The following is a 19959-nucleotide window of genomic DNA, read 5'->3' on the forward strand; positions in this document are numbered from 1 at the left end:
TATGGAATCAACTGCCCCCAGAGATTTGCATTATCTCCTCCTTATCAGTTTTCTGAAAAGCTGTTAAAACCTGGCTTTTCTGGTAGGCCTAGAATTAAGAGTATGTATGGGTTTTTTTTATGATATACTGTATATGATTTTAGTGATGTTTTTACTGTTTTTTTACTTGTATTGTATTTGTTAGCCGCTCAGGGACCATTTTGGAGTAAGCAGCATATAAATGCAATAAATGCAATAAATCAATCAATCAATCAACAAACAAACAAACAAACAAAACCGCCTTCCAAAAAAGCTGAAAACAAGATGGCGACCAGATGAACAACACCGAAAACTCAGCTCCTGTGCATGCTTAGAAGAAAAAAAAATTTAACAATTGAAAAAATTTCAAAGAAAAATGGCGGCATCCACAGAGATGCACTGACTGAACCGGTTCCATGACATCATCATGACGTCACCAGCAGGAGGAACCCACCTCTGCTGTGACAGCAAGACACTTGCAAATGTTGTAAAAGTAAATTGATTGCCAAGGGCTCCCGTTGCGCTGCAGCATGTAGCTTTGGGTGTTTGGCATGCAAGCGTGTGCATCCCAACATGTAACCCTAAACATGTACAGATATGTTGGATACCTATCTCTGAAGTTTTGTCTAATTTTTTATGTCCATCAATATATGGAAATATACCAATCAGCAATTAATTCCCCTCAAATCCAATTTCTTTATTAAGAATGTCTTTATTTTTTAAATGTAGACATTTTATCTGTTATTTTAATTATATATTTAGATGGGATATTCTGAGAGGGTTTATATTATAAAGGTGACATTTGAAAACATAAACTATAAAGAAGTAGGCACTAATTTCTCCCAAATGCCAATCATTCTCTTCCACAGTACATTTTTGCTTAGCTATTTGGAACTTCAACCTTTACATATTCTTCCAAGGAAGCCAAGTATAAAATTGCAGCCCAAAGTATTAAAATCCAACCATTATTGGTGATTACTAATAAATATATTCTAGAAACAATCATAAGCATGAAAATCTTATACCATTAAGAAGTATTTATCATTTATAGAAATTTAGATTTTTTTTACTATATGTTGACAAGTGCTTCAAGTTTTTAAAAAAATGCTCTATCTGAACTGGGCTGCAAGAATCCAGACAATTATGAAGAGCCAAACAGAAATATACTTAAAACTCTACCTCTGTTGCTTTTTAGTCATCATCCAAGTTTCTGAAACCAAATATGATAGCTTTTCAGTAAGATCCATATAAATAGAACAGTTTTCATTTGAGTTTTAGAAGGAATATGCCAACACTTATCAATACATCTAGAATAGATAGCTTGCCATACATAGATAGTGATTACCTGGCATACATATCAGATGTTCTCCTGAAATATAATTGACATATACCACATTTTTCAGAGTATAAGACACACCTTTTTCCTCGCTAAAAGAGACTGAAAATTCAGGTGTGTCTTATACTCTGAATGTAGCTTTTTCTGAACCATTCCCCCTCCCCAGCCCTAACTAGGTGCTAACAATCTTCCCAGCTCTTACTTTACAGGTTCTTTCATTGTCACTCTTTGCAAAGAATGTTTTCCAAGCCCTAAATCTTTGTAGGTTTTTTTTTTATTGCTCTACTTGCTCCAAATGTTTCTTTCCAGTCCTAACCAGTTGCTAACAATGTTCCCAGCTCTTACTGGCTTGCAAACCCTTTCATTGTTACTCTTTGCAAAGAATGTTTTCCAAGCCCTAAATCTTTGTAGAGTTTTTTTTAATTGCTCTACTTGCTCCAAATGTTTCTTTCCAGCCCTAACCAGATGCTAATGATTTTCCCAGCTCTTACTGGCTTGCAAGCTCTTTCATTGTTACTCTCTCCAAATAAGGGTTTTTTTAAGCCCTAACACCAGGGGATAAAATAATGTGCTGAAGCTGACCAGACTAAGGATGCTAGCCAGATGAATATCTGGTAAGCAGATTTTTTTTCCTATTTTCCTCCCCCAAAACTAAGGTTCATCTTATACTCTGAAAAATACAGTAGTATGTGCATTTCTTTGTCTTCTTTTAACATTATGTGAAATGTATTTCACCTGAGTGGGAAAGAATTCAGCCAAATTCTTTCCCTTCTGACTTTCTTAAAGGAGACTTAACAAGAAATGAAATATTTGAAGTTAATCTGGATTTTAAAGTATCAAAGTCTCTGGCTTAAAATTGGTAAGCAATTATAATCTTTTTTCAGAGATGTTTTTCGTTAGAAGTAAGCTTGGAGGGAATTTTCTGCAAAGATAACCCATTTACAAAATCCTTCCTGGAAAACTTTACTTACTTAACTATATGTTTAGATGAAAGGGCTGATTTGAGAGAACCAACCTGACCCTGCATGGTATGGGCCACTGACCACTTTTAAAAGATGGAATGCATGAAAATACATGTCCTCTCTGTGGGTTTCCCCCCCCCCCCCCTGAGTATTATTTTCTACGTTTGTGGAAGTGATCCTGTCCTTATATAGAGCGCTGGTGAGACCACATTTGGAATACTGTGTTCAGTTCTGGAGACCTCACCTACAAAAAGATATTGACAAAATTGAACGGGTCCAAAGACGGGCTACAAGAATGGTGGAAGGTCTTCAGCATAAAACGTATCAGGAAAGACTTAATGAACTCAATCTGTATAGTCTGGAAGACAGAAGGAAAAGGGGGGACATGATCGAAACATTTAAATATATTAAAGGGTTAAATAAGGTTCAGGAGGGAAGTGTTTTTAATAGGAAAGTGAACACAAGAACAAGGGGACACAATCTGAAGTTAGTTGGGGGAAAGATCAAAAGCAACGTGAGGAAATATTATTTCACTGAAAGAGTAGTAGATCCTTGGAACAAACTTCCAGCAGACGTGGTTGGTAAATCCACAGTAACTGAATTTAAACATGCCTGGGATAAACATATATCCATCCTAAGATAAAATACAGGAAATAGTATAAGGGCAGACTAGATGGACCATGAGGTCTTTTTCTGCCGTCAGTCTTCTATGTTTCTATGTTTCTATGTTTGTCTGGTATTCCTTTACTACATCATGGTATTTTTAAAAAACAAAAACAAAAAAACAAGCTCACTAATGAAATTGCAAAGTCATTATTTTTTAAAAAAAGAAATTCAGTGAAATGGCTTCGCCCCCCCCCCCCAAAAAAAGGTGAAATTGACAAGTGTTCCTTCTAGTTTATATGACAGGAAGAAAGGTACAACCCAGTGGGGGTTTTTTCCTTGATTTCTCTGTGTGAGCCTCATTACTACAGCATGAAATCAATTCCCCAGGAAAGTTAAAGCCATGTTTAAAAATTGAGATAACAGAATTTTGCAAATCTGATTGCGTTTTGCCTCTTCCTTCTTCTTGTACTGTACTGAGTGTCTGTTTGAGCCATTACCAGAAGGTGACATTTTGAATATATTAAAAAAAAAATTCAGCATTTTTTGCCTAGGCAACAGCTTCTGCGTACAGTAATCCCTCGTGGGTATGTGTACATATACTTTATATGGTAGATAATGTATATTTTTGGGTGCCTGTGTGTAATATGTATATATACATATGACATACAGTGATCCCTCATTTTTCGCTGGGGATGCGTTCCAAGACCACCCGTGAAAAACGAATTTCCGTGAAGTAGTAGAAAGGTAATTTTTTTTAATGTATTTAACGAGTATTTAGACTTTTAACACCCACCCTTTGCATTAAACAGTCATTCTATAATGCTTCTCAGCTGGAACTACATGTGATATCCTACCAGTTTCTTTAACAGAGTAGAGTAGTACTGTAGAAGAATTTTATGATTTTTTTAATGGATTTAAATTTTTTAATGGATTTAATGGATTTAAGCCCCCTTTGAAAACCCGTGGAAATAGCGAATCCGTGAAAGATGAATCGTGAAGTGGCGAGGGATTACTGTATCTCTATTAAGCCTAGAAGCCTTCAGCTTCAACCACAACAAGACACAAGCACACAACAGATACAAACTTAATGTAAACCGCTCCAAACTCGACTGCAGGAAATACGACTTTAGTAACCGAGTAGTTGATGCATGGAACTCATACCAGACTCTGTAATATCATCTCCTAAACCCCAAAACTTTACCCTTAGACTATCTACTGTTAACCTCTCCCGATTCCTAAGACGTTAGTAAGGGGCGTGCATAAGTGCACCAGTGTGCCTTCCATCCCCTGTCCTAATACTGTATTTCTTTTAGGTAAGCCAGAACGCACCCCTGGTAACAATTCCCATCCATGAAATGAAAGTGATTTGTGTTTGTTTATCTATTTATTTATTGGACTCTCATGCCACCCTTTTCCTAGGACTCGGGGCGGCTTACAACATATAAAAAACAGTACAACATTGTAATTAATTAATTTAAAAACAGTTAGTCTAAAACCCCAATAATCTTAAAATCAGTCACTACCATTTACACATTGAACCAGTGATGGGCTACCAAAATTTTTAGTACCACACTGTGGGCATGGCTTATGCATTTTGTTTCAACATCTTTCAGTGCAAATTGGGTGCTCTGGGGTGGAGCTCCAAATTCTGCTACCGGAACTGCATTCCTGACTGTTCCCGTAGGAGCCCATCAATGTAACATATATTACATTTGTTTTGCCAGGGGCTAGGATCTAATGGCCCCAAGACTGGAGGCATAAATGAGTCTTAAGACTCTTACAGAAGTCAAGGAGGGTGGGGGCAGTACGAATCTCTGGGGGGAGCTGATTCCAGAGGGCTGGGGCCCCCACAGAGAAGGCTCTTCCCCAGGTCCCGCTAAGTGACATTGTCTAGTTCAGTGATTTTCAACCTTTTTTGAGCCGCGGCACATTTTTTACATTTACAAAACCCTGGGGCACATGGAGCGGGGGGGGGGGCTAAAAATGTTTGGACAAAAAAATTCTCTCTCTCTTCCTCCCCTTCGCTCTATTTCTTTCTCCCCCTTTCTCTCCCTTCCTTCCTCTTTCTTTCCCTCTCTCTACATCCCTCTTTCTTTCTCTTCCTTCCTTCCTCTCTTTTTTGTTCTCTTTCTCTCTCCCTCCCTACATCCCTCTATGTCTTTCTCTCTCTCTCCTTCCCTCCCTCTCTTTCTCTCTCTCTTGCTTTCTTTCTCTCTTGTTCTCTTTCTCTCTCTCTCGCTCTTTCTCTCTCTTGCTTTCTTTCTCTCTCTCTTGCTTTCTCTCTCTCTTGATTTCTTTCTCTCTTGCTTTCTCTTTCTCTTTCTTTCTTTCTCTCTGAGCTTCGCGGCACACCTGACCATGTCTCACGGCACACTAGTGTGCCACGGCACACTGGTTGAAAAACACTGGTCTAGTTGACAGGACCTGGAGAAGGCCATCTCTGTTGGACCTCACCAGTCGCTGGGATTCATGCTGTAAGAGGTGGTCCTGCAAGTAGTCTTTCCTAGCACATATATGAGAAGAATTAAATAAGCAAAGGAACCCATCAACCAGGGAAGCTAGTAAATGCAAAGGGGTCATCATTATGAGTGGAAAATGTCCAAAGATACTTCACCAAAAGAGCCCTTCACTCCTCCACTCGAAACAGAATATCCTACGAAAATAGACTAACAATCCTGGGCCTAGAAAGCCTAGAACTACGGCGCCTAAAACATGATTTGAGTATTGCCCACAAGATCATATGCTGCAACATCCTACTGGTCAATGACTACTTCAGCTTCAACCGAAATAACACAAGAGCATGCAACAGATCCAAACTTAATATGAACCGCTCCAAACTTGACTGTAAAAAATATGATTTCAACAATCGAGTTGTCAAAGCGTGGAACTCATTACCGGACTCAATTGTGTCAACCCCTAACCCCCAACATTTCTCCCTTAGACTCTCCATGATTGACCTCTCCAGGTTCCTAAGAGGCCAGTAAGGGGTGTACATAAGTGCACTGGTGTGCCTTTCGTCCCCTGTCCAATTGTCTTTCCTCTCTTTCACCTATCATATATATTCTCTTCCTTTCATATATCCTCTCTTCTAAGTTCACTTTTACCCTTATATATTTCTTCCTATGTATTTGTGTATTGGTCAAATGAATAAAATAAAAAATATAAATATAAAAAAATAAAAAAAATAGAAAGAGATTTCTTAAGATTTATTCATTTGTAGCTAGTTTACTAGCTATAGTCAATCAAAGTAAAATTTGGCATGAGGGAAATCCCATAAACTGCCCTGTTTTCCAATACCAGCTTATAATAGTTGACATTTTTGAAGTGACTTGGTATTATTCTCCTCCACATTTATTTTCATGACAGCATTTCATTATTTTTCCCATTCTTTCATCACGATTGCTATATGCAATCCCTTTCGTGTTTTATGAGGCCTTTGCAGGGAAACACACATCCGCAAAATAAATTTTAAACAGTCTTTACAAAGACTTATAAATCCCACGTATGAATTGTTTTAATGCCATTTGGCATCCCAGCAGTAGCCTGTCTGCAGGAAGGAGAGGATGAAGTCATATATCCCACCAAATGTCTGTTTTAATCTTATTCTAAAACACAGCATCACTGACAGAAAATGATGTATCAGTAAGGCTAGTCTCTGTTCCCAGGGGTTAGAAATAGTGATGGGCGAACCCAACGGTGTTTGGGTTCGGCTACTTTGGACGAACTTTACGCAAAATTCGGCCGAACCCGAACCGAACCCGAACGGGGAATCCCACCAAGAGATTCCGGGGGTGGAGCTTTGACGTCACATATACTGGCAGGTTGCTAAGGACGCCAAGGTGATCACTTCCCATTCCCTTAACAACCATTTACTCACCATTATTACTGGTACTCACCATTGAATAAGACACTTAGTGATCCTGATATTTATAAACATAATTATTTATTAACAATAATTATTTTTTTTGTTATTTATTTGCAAAAATTATTAGTTTGGCGATGACATATGACGTCATTGGTTGGGAAAAACCGTGGTATAGGGAAAAAAACTGTGAAGTATTTTTTAATTGATATTTTTTTGAAAAACCGTGCTATAGGCTATTTGCGAAGTTCGAACCTGCGAAAATCGAGGGAACACTGTAATCTCACATTGGGCAATACATTTGGGTTTTTAAAAAGAGAGCACTGAACTTCTCCTGTAATTGGGATTTGTTTACATTTTGTATAATTCTGAGCAGCAGTTCAGGAATCTTTGATGAGAGGAAGATACTGTCAAGAGTCCAGGTAGCATCCAAACTAAATCAGAGTCCAAGTCAAAGTACTCTTGAAAGTTCCAATTTATTGCCAGAGCCATCCTGACACCTACCATGGGAAACCTGAATCTGAGTTTCCCGTCCAGTTGAAAGTTCACATCCCTTGTTCCCCGCCCACAAACCTGTCACGTTGCCCACTCAGATTGTGCCAGCATGGCAAGTCCTCCTTCCACTTCCACCCAGGTGGCTGGGCATGTGCCGAAGCCAAATCTCACATGGGTTCGCCTACCCTCCAGTCACGCATTGCTGCATGTGCAGCTCCATTTTCGCTACCACTCTATAGAGTAGCAGCTGCAAATCATTACTGATGCCTTTTGCACATATCCTGGCCATCCCAAAAATAACTAGCATATAACAGACCTGGGCAATGGGTGGCCCGCGGGCCGCATCTGGCCCTTCCGCTGTTTGTAACCGGCCCATCCGCTATCTGTGACCAGTCCACAGAGGTCAGGGTCTGCTGTAGTGCGGGGATGAAAGAACTCACCGCGTCTTTATTTATTTATTTATTAGATTTGTATGCCACCCCTCTCCGCAGACCTGGGGCGGCTCACAACAATAATAACACAATGTACGTAGAACAAATCTAATATTTAAAAATATCTAAACCCCATTATTTAAAAGAACATACAATACAAGCATACCATGCATAAACTATATAGGCCTGGGGGAGATGTCTCAATTCCCCCATGCCTGACGGCAGAGGTGGGTTTTAAGGAGTTTGTGAAAGACAAGGAGGGTGGGGGCAATCCTAATATCCGGGGGGAGCTGATACCAGAGGGTCAGGGCCGCCACAGAGAAGGCTCTTCCCCTGGGTCCTGCCAGACGACATTGCTTAGTCGATAAGACCCGGAGAAGGCCAACTCTGTGGGACCTAAGCGGTCGCTGGGATTCGTGCGGCAGAATGCGGTCTCGGAGATATTCTGGTCCGATGCCATGAAGGGCTTTATAGGTCACAACCAACACTTTGAATTGTGACCGGAAACTGATCGGCAACCAATGCTGACTGCGGAGTGTTGGTGTAACATGGGCATACCTGGGGAAGCCCATGATTGCTCTCGCAGCTGCATTCTGCACGATCTGAAGTTTCCGAACATTCTTCAAAGGTAGCCCCATGTAGATGACTCATGAGGAAAGCAGGAACCAGAAGAGTCCCAGCAGACACAGTGAGCTCTTTCATCCTCGCACTGGAGTGGACCTCGACCTCCTACCCAGAGCAGCCGAGCACAGAAACCACGCAAACACTCCAGCGCAGTGACTGTGGTGCACCGTGTTGCCGTAAATCAAACAATTACGGGTCTGTAGAGTGGGTCTTGGTGTTTAGGTCAGACCAGGGTCTGGGTCTTTACAGTATTGGGTAGAACTGAGTTAATTATATTAACTCCGGCCCTCTAAAACCATCGCAATTTCTCATGCGGCCCCATGGCAAAATTAATTGCCCACCCCTGGCATATAATAAACTGCAGAAAATTTAGCCCCCTGCCCCCTTCCCTCACCTATAAATTTCTCTCGTTAGAATTCCATGTAGACTTATGGCCACTTGCCTCCAGCTTTCATTTTATACCCCAGTTCAAAGAGAAGCCCTACAGACATTTACAATTTGCAACGATACCAACAAAGCTGGGGAAAGGCAAGACAGAAATAAATCACATTGAGGATGGGAAAAAAAACCCAGACAGGTTTCATCAGTGTCTGGTGTCCAGTGTTCAGCTATTTATTACTATTCCATTAATTGCCTATTGCTCCATTAATATTTAATTAGCAAGAAATGCTAAAAAAAACTCCCAGTTGGCCGACTGGAACTCAAAAGGGCTCGCAGAAGATATGTATATTTATCCAAACTACACAATACATTATGGGTATATATCTTTCAACATTTGCATTTTTAAATGAGAGTTAATTGACTTCCAGCCTCTGCTATGACTCAAGGATGAAAGGCTATACCTTTGCCAGGTCTCTCATCCCCTATCTAAATCAAATATTTGCCCCAGATAACATACTGCAAACCTATTGCTGTTTCACACTTGGGGAAAATAGCAGCTTTTGAAAAGTAATTTCTTTAGGGACTCTGGCATTGTGTGCTATTTTTTTTTTTCTGGATGTGTGCCACAGTCCTACAAAGGAGTTTAAAGTCAGAGGCTGCACAAATCCTAACGCAAAAAGATGGGTCCTTAAAATATAGATCATGGATATATTTTCTCATCCGGACATTAAGGAAGAGCAGGCGTAATGGTTGCCTGGGACCAGTGAAGGGCTACCAAAATTTTTACTACCACACTGTGGGCGTGGCTTATGCATTTTCTTTCAACATCTTTCAGTGCAAATTGGGTGCTTTGGGGTGGAGATCCATTTTTGCTACCCCACTGAATTCTCTCCCCTCCCCCAATCCGGGCAGTAGCCCACCCCTGGTTGGGAATCAGGCGAGAGCAATTATGGGCTTCTCTAAGTATGCCCATGTCTCACCAACACTCCGCAGTCTGCATTGGTTGCCGATCAGTTTCCAGTCACAATTCAAAGTGTTGGTTATGACCTATAAAGCCCTTCATGGCACCGGACCAGAATATCTTCGGGACCACCTCCTGCCGCACGAATCCCAGCGACCGGTTAGGTCCCACAGAGTGGGCCTTCTTCGGGTCCCGTCAACTAAAGAATGTCGTCTGGCGGGACCCAGGGGAAGAGTCTTCTCTGTGGGGGCCCCGACCCTCTGGAACCAGCTCCCCCCTGAGATTAGGATTGCCCCCACCCTCCCTGCCTTTCGTAAACTCCTTAAGACCCACCTCTGCCGTCAGGCATGGGGGAACTAAAACACCTCCCCCTTGCCCATGTTGTTTTGTTGATTGATTGACTGTCTGCCTGTTTTTTATATATATTGGGATTGTTTTAGGAAATTACTAATTTTAAATTGTAATTAGATTGGTGGGCATTGGATTTTTATTATATACTGTTTCTTATTATTGTTGTGAGCCGCCCCTAGTTTGCGGAGAGGGGCGGCATATAAATCCAATAAATCTAATCTAATCTAATCTAATCAAAAAAATTTAACAGTGGTTCTCTGCCCAGTTGCTGGGTGGGTGTGGCCATGGTGGGCGTGGCTTAGTAGACCTCCTGCATCAGGGGTAAGCAAAGTTGGCTCTTCGATGACATGTGGACTTCAACTCCCAGAATTCCCGAGCTAGCATGATTGGCTCAGGAATTCTGGGAGTTGAAGTCCACAAGTCATTGAAGAACCAACTTTGCCTACCCCTGTCCTACACTAAGGCAGGGGGCATTTTTGCCCTCCCTGGGCTCTGGAAGCTTTCCTTGAGGTCCTGGGAGAGCAAAAGTGGCCTCCCCATCTCCCCAAACTTCTGGTTTGCCGGCTTTTCTCCCTTCCCAAGCCTCCATGCACACCCTGCACTTACTTGCATCCAAAACGTAGAGACTCTTGGGAGAGGCGGGGTGGGTAGGGCAGGGCCAGCTAGGAGTGGGATTTGGGGGTTCTCCAAACTGCACAGAATCTTAGATAGAGGTTCCCCCAAACTCCAGCAGCCCATCCCTGACCCAGTGTGTTAGATTTGGATATAGGACCTTTGTGGCCTTGGCTCAAGTCAATTTTTGTATCTGAATAAATGCAAAGGGATGGGAGAGAACACAGCTTCAGCAATTTACACAATATGTAAAGATGTAAAAGTCTATATGTAAAGACTTTTTTCTTATCAAGACGTCCACTATAAACTAGAAATGTACTTACCATTCCTAACTTCTCTTCCCTCACCCACATAATATATACCATTCACTGAAGCTTTAAATTTCAATATATCAATATCAACTTTATTTGATTAGTCAATCAACCATATCAAAGCGAGGAAAAGGACCACATCGGTCGTCATAAAACTGTGACTGGTTAAAATACAATAAAATTGGCTAAAATAGAGGGAATTTGAATAAATAATAAGTTAAAATGCAGTATAATATGCTAAAATTGAGCAGTAAAACATGAGAATATAACTCGTGCAAAGGATTATATTACAAATCTAAGATACTGATATAAAATATTCTTAAGTGAGTTCATCTCCTTTGCATGCCACCCCAATATGTTCTATAAAACGTATTCTCATCTGAACAGCCCTGACTATAAACTTAGCGGTTCTAGAAACTACACATATATTTGTACCCATAGTTCCCTCTAAGCTGAGCAGTGAGCAATCGCTCACTTAAAAATCATCATCAACTCAGAGTTTTCCAAACCTGCCCAGAAGCCGAGAGGGAAAGAGTGAGAGGGAAGGAGAGAAAGAGGAAGAGAGGAAGAGAGAGAAACAGATAGAAAAAAGAGAGGAAGGAAAAGAGAAAGAAAAAGAATGGGAATAAGGAAGAGAGAAAGAAAATCAAAATCTATTTTGAAACTAGCTCAACTATTTAAGTGGCATTTTGATATTGATAGAGTTGCCCTATTATGAGCTCACTGTTATAGACACACAGTACAGTACAGTGGAACCCCGACATAAGAGCTGCTCTACTTAAGAGCAACTCGAGATAAGAGCTGGGAGGGGAGAGATATTTTTGTTCTACTTACAAGCCCAAATTCGAGATACAAGCGCCAAGGAGCTGTCTCCTGAAGCCAAACGCTAACTTCCGCGTTCGGCTTCAGGAGACAGCTGCGAAGCGGCGCGCGTGTTTTAAAAGGTTGCAGCCGGCCTGGGGGGCTCGGGGGGGTGCTTGCAGCTTTCTTTCTTGCTCTTTTTCTTTCTCTCTTTTACCTTCCCTTCCTCTATTTCTTCTTTTCTTTCTCCTTCCCACCTTCTTCCCTACAGGATTGGGTGGCAGAGAAGTTGAACATATGTAAATTTAAAAGTTTAAGAAAGTTTACAAGTTAAGTGAAAGAAACTTCATTATTCATTTATATGTACATGTACATTTCTTCATTAAAAACATGTCTTTCTGCATAATTTAGACTAACTTTGTGAGTTTTTTGAGGACTGGAACCAATTAAAATTATTTACATTAATTCCTATGGGGAAAAGTCGTTCGAGATAAGAGCTGCTCGACTTAAGAGCCCAGGTCCGGAACGAATTAAACTCGTATCTCGAGGTACCACTGTATTTTATTTTGAAATTCTCTGAGGCAAAACAGGGTGGGTTTTTTGTTTGTTTGTTTGTTTGTTTGTTTGTTTGTTTGTTTGTTTGTTATTTCTGTGCTGCCCAGTCCCGAAGGGACTGCCGCTCAGACACTATACTTTTCCGCCCACCCCCCAAAAAAATTAGAGGGAACACTGTTTGTACCCTGAAGAAAATATGATAATTGTTTATTACAGTCCAGTTTATTACAGTACAGATTTTGTCAAGTAGGGGCTGTAAATACTGAGGTCTTACTGAGGAGTATAGTTTACAATTGAGTAGCACATGTGCAATGTCTTCTATTTCTGGTGCACCGCAAATGCATGTTCTCTCAAAATATGGTACTTGGTGGAATCACCCGTTTCTAACCATAGAATTTCATTTTCCCGTTTGGGTGAGACAAGTTCCCAAAATCTAATTTATTTGGCCTGTTCCTATGATAGAAAAGAACTGACTTCTAATACGGGGACACAAGCCAAGAATGCACCACCAAGCCAAAACAAGAGAAGTTTACTTCCTTAGCCAGTTGGAGTTCAAAAGCCTTCCAACAAAGTATTTATTCTTGGTAAGTTAGCGAGCTGGCAAATATAACATTGTCTCTCTTCCTGACAATTGTCCGTAACAAATTCAGTAGTCCATATTTGCCTTTTCGTTTGTAGTAAACATGGAAGACAATAGCCCCACCAGGACCATCCTTAAGTACAGTGCAAGGAAATGCAATGATGAAGCATCAAAAGGACCTCCACAATCCCTAAATCTATTAGAAATTAGTTCTCTTTCCTGTTTCCACTCCAAGTTATATTTCTCTCTCCATTTGTGTACATAGAAACATAGAAACATAGAAGTCTGACGGCAGAAAAAGACCTCATGGTCCATCTAGTCTGCCCTTATACTATTTTCTGTATTTTATCTTAGGATGGATATATGTTTATCCCAGGCATGCTTAAATTCAGTTACTGTGGATTTACCAACCATGTCTGCTGGAAGTTTGTGCCAAGGATCTACTACTCTTTCAGTAAAATAATATTTTCTCATGTTGCTTTTGATCTTTCCCCCAACTAACTTCAGATTGTGTCCCCTTGTTCTTGTGTTCACTTTCCTATTAAAAACACTTCCCTCCTGGACCTTATTTAACCCTTTAACATATTTAAATATTTCAATCATGTCCCCCCTTTTACTTCTGTCCTCCTGACTATACAGATTGAGTTCATTAAGTCTTTCCTGATACGTTTTATGCTTAAGACCTTCCACCATTCTTGTAGCCCGTCTTTGGACCCGTTCAATTTTGTCAATATCTTTTTGTAGGTGAGGTCTCCAGAACTAAACACAGTATTCCAAATGTGGTCTCACCAGCACTCTATATAGCAGGATCATAATCTCCCTCTTCCTGCTTGTTATACCTCTAGCTATGCATCCAAGCATCCTACTTGCTTTTCCTGCTGCTCGACCACACTGTTCACCCATTTTGAAATCACTACCCCTAAATCCTTTTCTTCTGAAGTTTTTGCTAACACAGAACTGCCAATACAATACCCAGATTGAGGATTCCTTTTCCCCAAGTGCATTATTTTACATTTGGAAACATTAAACTGCAGTTTCCATTGCTTTGACCATTTATCTAGTAAAGCTAAATCATTTACCATATTACAGACGCCTCCAGGAATATCAACCCTATTGCACACTTTAGAGTCATCGGCAAATAGGCAAACCTTCCCTACCAAACCTTCCCCTATGCTTACATAGGGGAAGGTGTCCAATGCTATGCTATGTACATGCTTTAGAAGGCAAAAATGATACCTTTCTGAACCAAATCCAACACAAGACTATCTGCAAGTGAGGCATTTCTGAATTTGTAACAATTGAAAAGTAAAACTTATTTTTGCAAAGATGTGCAGTCCAACCCCATGCAGTCCAGGTTAATTTCTATATTCAAGGCAGAAACAACGTATTAGCAAGATACAGACAGCAAATTTGCAATGGCAAATATCAATATTTGATGTTTTATCAGAAGATACCAAGATGTAACAATTGGGATTATGCACAAATACACATTGGCTGAGAGTTAGTGTAGATCCCAGCAGTATTTCAAGACATTCAAGATCATCATGCAAAAAGTTCCTTAATAAGATAGGAAACCTAGGATCGGCCTGATTAAATATTAAATTACAGTTTTCCATTGCCTCTGAAAATCCTTAAGGACAAAATGCAGAACAACAAAGCTTAATATGATGGCTGAAATAGATGGACTGAGGCAAACAGCTTTAATAATGATATAGAATTATGACATACCAACTTGATATTCTTTTTTTCCCCCGTTAAAGTACAAAGGGACAAATTCCAAAGAGTTTTCCCTTAAATATATACTAATAAAATGCTAAGTATCTATACCTTTTCCCCAAGACCCACATTTGACAGTCAAAATTAGAAAGAGACAAGCTGACCATTTCTATTATTATTTTGGTGCAAAGTGTGCCATTGGTTCTTCTCTCCTCTTCTAAAATTAAATCAGTGTCTCGTGTCAACTATTTGAAGTATTACAAAGAGGGCTCAATAGGAAATGAAAGGAAACTTATGAAGCAAGGGAAAGGAAACAAATGTAAAAGGGAAAAGTTGGGCAAAAACCTACATATAGATCACGTGCCCTATCAGCAATTAGAACAACTGCAAGCACAAATGATTCAGTATTCCTTGATGATACATTTTTATTCATATTTAAAATTTGACATTCATTCCAGATTCATTTTTTTCTAGATAGACAAGAATATTTATTTTGCATGTTGGACCAAAAAATTTAGAAGCTATAAAATCAATTTGACTTCGTAAAATAAGGGCTTTTTGTAATAAAAAAAAGTCTGCTTGTGATAGCCCAGTGAATTAACTTAAATATATATAAAGTATAGCTTAAAAAAATCATTTTCAGAATCTCACAGCTACATGCAATAATATGTACTCCTCTGAAAAAAGAAGTGATGATCAGTCCGTGGTACACTGCAAATTTCAGCAAATCCTTTTGAATTCCGGTGCCTGCTACTGCTCCATAGAACCCCTTGGCATTTACCCAAAATTCTTTTTGAAAAAGCAAGAAACTGCTTCAGTCCTCATTTTATAGCCAATCACAGCAGAGCACAGCCAGAGAAAACTGAGCAAAAATTAAAAGTTGCTTTCAAAACACATTTTAGTCATCATTAGCATTGATAGCAACATTCCAGTTGGTTCCTAAAGATGGTATTTGTCCTATGTGGTTTGATTTTTCTCGGGAATTGTAGCCTCTCAAAACTTTGCAACATGGATAGTCCTTTGGCATGCTACAAAACTGATAGTATCAAAGTGTCCATTTCTGCAGCTGTTCCATATACAATAAGGCCAAATTCTTTCTATCTTAAAATTATAACCTGTTTAGAGCCTTCGGAAACATAGTCAGCCAAATATGATAGATCACCTTCAAACTACACCTTAAATTTCATTTGTATTTTAAGTCGGCTTAACTCTCTTTCATGCTGATTGAGCCGTATCCCTCAGAAGGAGAGATTAATTGCACTATACCTGGAAAATTGTTATTAAGACAGAAGGTGGAAAGAAAACACATTATCAAAAGTGAGAGATGGACAGGTAGATAGGGGAAAGGGGACAAAAGTTTTTTGTAAGAGAGAAAGGGAGACGAGAGAAACTCAACAACTTTGGGAAAGCCAGCAGCCCGAAAATATCCATCCTCCATCCTCCCAAACTTTTTTGCAAGGTTTTTTTGCAAGACTTAATTCAAAATAATCCAGATTTCCATCATCTCCTTTAGCAAAAAGCTTTAATCAAAAATGTTTTGTAATGGCACCCGTTAGGCATCAGTCAAACTAGATCTACATTTGCCATAGGAAAGACACAGCAAACCGTACATGCAGAGAAGCAAATAGAGAGGCCAGAGTTAGGAATTTTAAAGGCCTCTGACAAACAGTTCCATCTTATTCTTTCAGGCAGTCTGTCATGATGGTAAAGCTGCAACGGCCGCTCGGGATGCCCACACGGGCAGCTTCAAAACCAGCCTCCAACCATCACTGAAGTATCAGAAACAAGAGAAAAACAAGGCGCATTGTTCTGGGAAGAAGAAACCCTAAACTAATCCAAACAACAGTCCTGTGAAGGAATGCCTGGAGGGGGGAGTTAAAGGAGCAGGGAAAAGTCATGAATTCATACTCAAAGCCCCCCACCACTCTCTGGACGATGCCTTCTCTCGAAAAAAAGGGAAATTGTGGATGCTTTGCCTCTTTCCTGCTTCCCAAACCTGAAAGATTTTTGCTTGTTTGTCTGTTTCTGACATAGCCAAAGAAGACCCCAGAAGTTTATTTGGGACAAGCTGGCATTCTCATTCCAAAGCTGGGCTGGTGAGGGAAGAATCTTTTTTTGGGGGGGGCTTTGTTTTTTCTCCACTAGAACATCTCCTCCACAAAGTAGCTCTGCGCCTTTGGCAAAGTTGCATCCCTCAGACCGCAGTGCTTGGCAGTGGGGGGGGGGGGGTGGGGAAGAAAGGGAGGGTGCCTTCCGGTCTCAAGAAGCACAGCCCACCCAACCCCTGACTCCACCCCGCCAGGGTCGGTCCTGCAGGGAAGCTTTTCAGGCACCAAGCTCTTGGGTTCCTCTTGGGGGCATTCTGGCCTCCCCGATTGGCTGGGAAGGAGCTTCCATGCTGCAGCAGTAATGAAACTACTAAATGAAAGAGGGAGGGAGGAGACAAAGGGGGAGAAAGGCTCTCTCGTCCCTTTGGCATCACTCCAGTCCCGAGAAGGCAAGGAAAGCAGGCTGTGATGTGACTGTCCCAAACTCTGCTAGGCCCCAGCTTCTTTCCATTCCTTGCTGCAGCTTGTTGATGCTGGATGACAACGCAATGCATGGTAGTGATGTACTACACTGCAGTACCAGCCTCGGGGAACCTCTTGCTTAAAAGCTTCCACTGCAGGGCAGGACAAAAACACACATGCTGTGGACATACAAAGGCAGGCATGGCTTGCCACTTCTGCCCTCCCTTCCTCCCAGATTTTGCAGGCGTACCACACGCTTCGGAAGTGCTGGTCTCCAAAGAATGCAAGGGACTGCAGATACCCCCAAAATTGAGGCATCCCATCCCACAACTGAAAAGTCTAACAGGGGAGGGGGAAGAGTGGGCTTGCGGGAGGGTCTGCTTAACCCAACGGCAGGAGCCTTTTCGCCGTTGGTCAGTGCTATTCCCTTCCTCCTCCTCCCTCTTTTTCTGTTGACAGCAGAAGGGGGAAAAGGAAAAGGGAAGGATCGTAGAAGAATGTGAGCTTAGGGCAGCAGCGTTTCCTCTTTTAAAATCCTGCAAGTTCCTTCTTGGAGTTGCCTTGGAGCGAACGCATGGCTGTTACGCAGAAAGCAAACAGGCTGGCGTTCGAACGGGCCCCTCGCCTCTGAGCGGCAAGGCAAAGGAGAAACCTCTCGAGACACGTTCACACATGCAGGCACACACCCCTCTGCTACACTCTGGTCGAGGCGGGTGGACTTCTTCCTTAGTTCCTTCCTAGAGGGACAAGCTCGCTCCCTGAACGTACCCTCCTTTGACCCTGCCAACCAGCTTAGGGAGGGAGCAAGGCTGCTGAAGAACGCCGGATTTTGCCACAGCATCACTTCACCTACTTTTGAAAACGCAAAACCCGGTTTGGAAAGTTGCACCGAAAGTCTCCGAAAGCCCTTGGGTGGACCTACAAGCCACAGGCGCGTCGGAGTGCAGGCGCAAGGCCTTGAGATCTCAGTCTGAAAACTAGCAGCACCCAGGGGTGGTGTGGGGGAGTTTGGATTCAGAAGCATGCTACAAATTTCATCTTTCCGGCGATCTCAATTTCTCCCTTTCTGGCTCCAACGCAAGTCCAAACAGCTCTGTCTAATCTTGTCCAGACTGACCCTTGCTTCTTTCCACACATGCAAGCCGACACTGGCCTAACTCCATTCCCCCCCTCCCTACGCAAACACACACCAATGTCCCCTCAATAGGACTGCAGATCTGTCTTCCGGCGAGCAACAGACAGTAATACAAAGGGAGGGGGTAGAAGAAAAAAAAAACACAACGTGATGTAATGTATTGCTTACCAGTTGGGTTCTTGTTTTTCTTAAGACTCTTGCCACAAAGACACTGCAGCATATGCGATCCTTTGCTGAAAATGTTCCAAAGAAACCACATTGATTTGGGCGAAAAGCAATCCAGCGCTTATACACCCTGAAATAGACGAGACCCTTGTGGTTGTTGCATAATAATAAATTGAGATCAGTTCTCCTCCAAAGGTACACCAGTTTTATCATAGACAACAACAAAGGGGGGAAAAATAATAATAATAATAATAAATCTGATCTCCCGGGGTTTTTTCCCCCCCTTTGCCCTCACGTGGTTTCTTTCTTTCAGACTTCTCGAGGGATGCGTTTTTTTTCAGCCAGAGTGAATGGTTATTTCCCCTCCAGAATGACGGTGGATCATCACCCAAAACTGTGGAAGGGAAAAAAAAGACATCGATCCTCTCCTTCTTTCTCTCTCTCTCTCTCTCTCTCGTTTCTTCCCCTTCAGATCGAAGCCAACCAAGGCATGAGGCGACGAGATTCCAGCCAAGGCCAAAAACTAACCCGAGACAACAGCAAAGAAGAGAAGGTCCCCAAAGAAGACACCATTGCCTGTTACTTGATGGTTAGGAGGATGGGTGGATCTGCAGAACAAAGCCAAAACAGGATGCATCCTACTAAAAGATAGCCATGGTGCAGCCCCTGGAAGAGAGAACAACGCAGCCAGGGCCACCACTACCTCAAGTCTGATGGATGAAAGCAGAAGGTCCGCTCGAAAAGTACTGAATTTTACCATCAAATCGTCCCAGTGACTTAGGCAATTGTGTGGCACCTGCAGTTCTCAGTCAGGCTGCACAACAGATGCAAAGCTTTAGCCCTTAGCACGCAGGCAAACATACACAGAAGGCAGCAAGCTCTCTTCTCTTTCCTTCTCTCTCCCTCTCTCCCTCTCTGCTTCGCCCAAGACCGGGCTAGCATTAGGAATTTTTCTATCTTCCCATGCAGAGAGAGAGAGAGAGAGGGAGAGAAAGACACATGCACACACACACTCACTCTCTCTCTCATACACACACACACGCTCGCGCAAGCAGGCACACACACACTCACACAAACTGGATTTTGCTCCTGAGCCTTGGATATGAGTTACAGGCATTCAACGGGGAGTAGGAGGAGTTGGAAATTTGCATTGAGAGACTGGCATTCATGACGTAGCCACGTGCTCCCAGGCCTGTCACCAGTGAGATGCTTCAGCCAACCCAGGCAAGGCAGTGTCACTGCAGTCTCTACCTCCCCTCCCTTCTTCTCCAGCCCCCCCCCACTCCATTCCTTTCACCAAGCATGCTGCAGCTTAAAATACTGGACAGAGCCTGCCACTTGTAACCTCCGAGGAACTACAGCCCTGCGTGCTAATTCGTTCCACAACCCAACACTCCGACACATAGACTTGCCTGTGACATTCCTTTGAAAGCTCTTTATTATTAATGGGGAAGAGAAAATTTAAATACAGGCTGAAACCATAGGGTTACAAGGAAGAAATAAACTTTATGTATTATTTATTTTATTTATTTGTTTTGTCCAATACA

At 41.8% G+C, this 19959-nt stretch overlaps 1 protein-coding gene across 2 annotated transcripts in view; it reads right to left on the reverse strand.

Moving 5' to 3' along the window:
* Positions 1-18558, reverse strand: part of FGF14 (fibroblast growth factor 14) — a 443719-nt gene extending 425161 nt beyond the window's left edge. The window contains exon 1 of one of the 2 annotated variants that reach the window (XM_070751240.1): positions 18416-18558. In XM_070751240.1, coding sequence (XP_070607341.1) covers positions 18416-18506 — 91 coding nt within the window. In that variant the 5' untranslated portion in view covers positions 18507-18558. Of the gene's footprint in view, positions 1-1197; positions 1293-18415 lie in introns of those variants that run through there. The other variant, XM_070751242.1, reaches the window with a different exon arrangement.
* Between the last annotated feature and the right edge of the window lie 1401 nt (positions 18559-19959).

Source organism: Erythrolamprus reginae, chromosome 4 (assembly GCF_031021105.1).
Source record: "Erythrolamprus reginae isolate rEryReg1 chromosome 4, rEryReg1.hap1, whole genome shotgun sequence".
In the NCBI taxonomy this organism is placed as follows: Eukaryota; Metazoa; Chordata; class Lepidosauria; order Squamata; family Dipsadidae; genus Erythrolamprus; species Erythrolamprus reginae.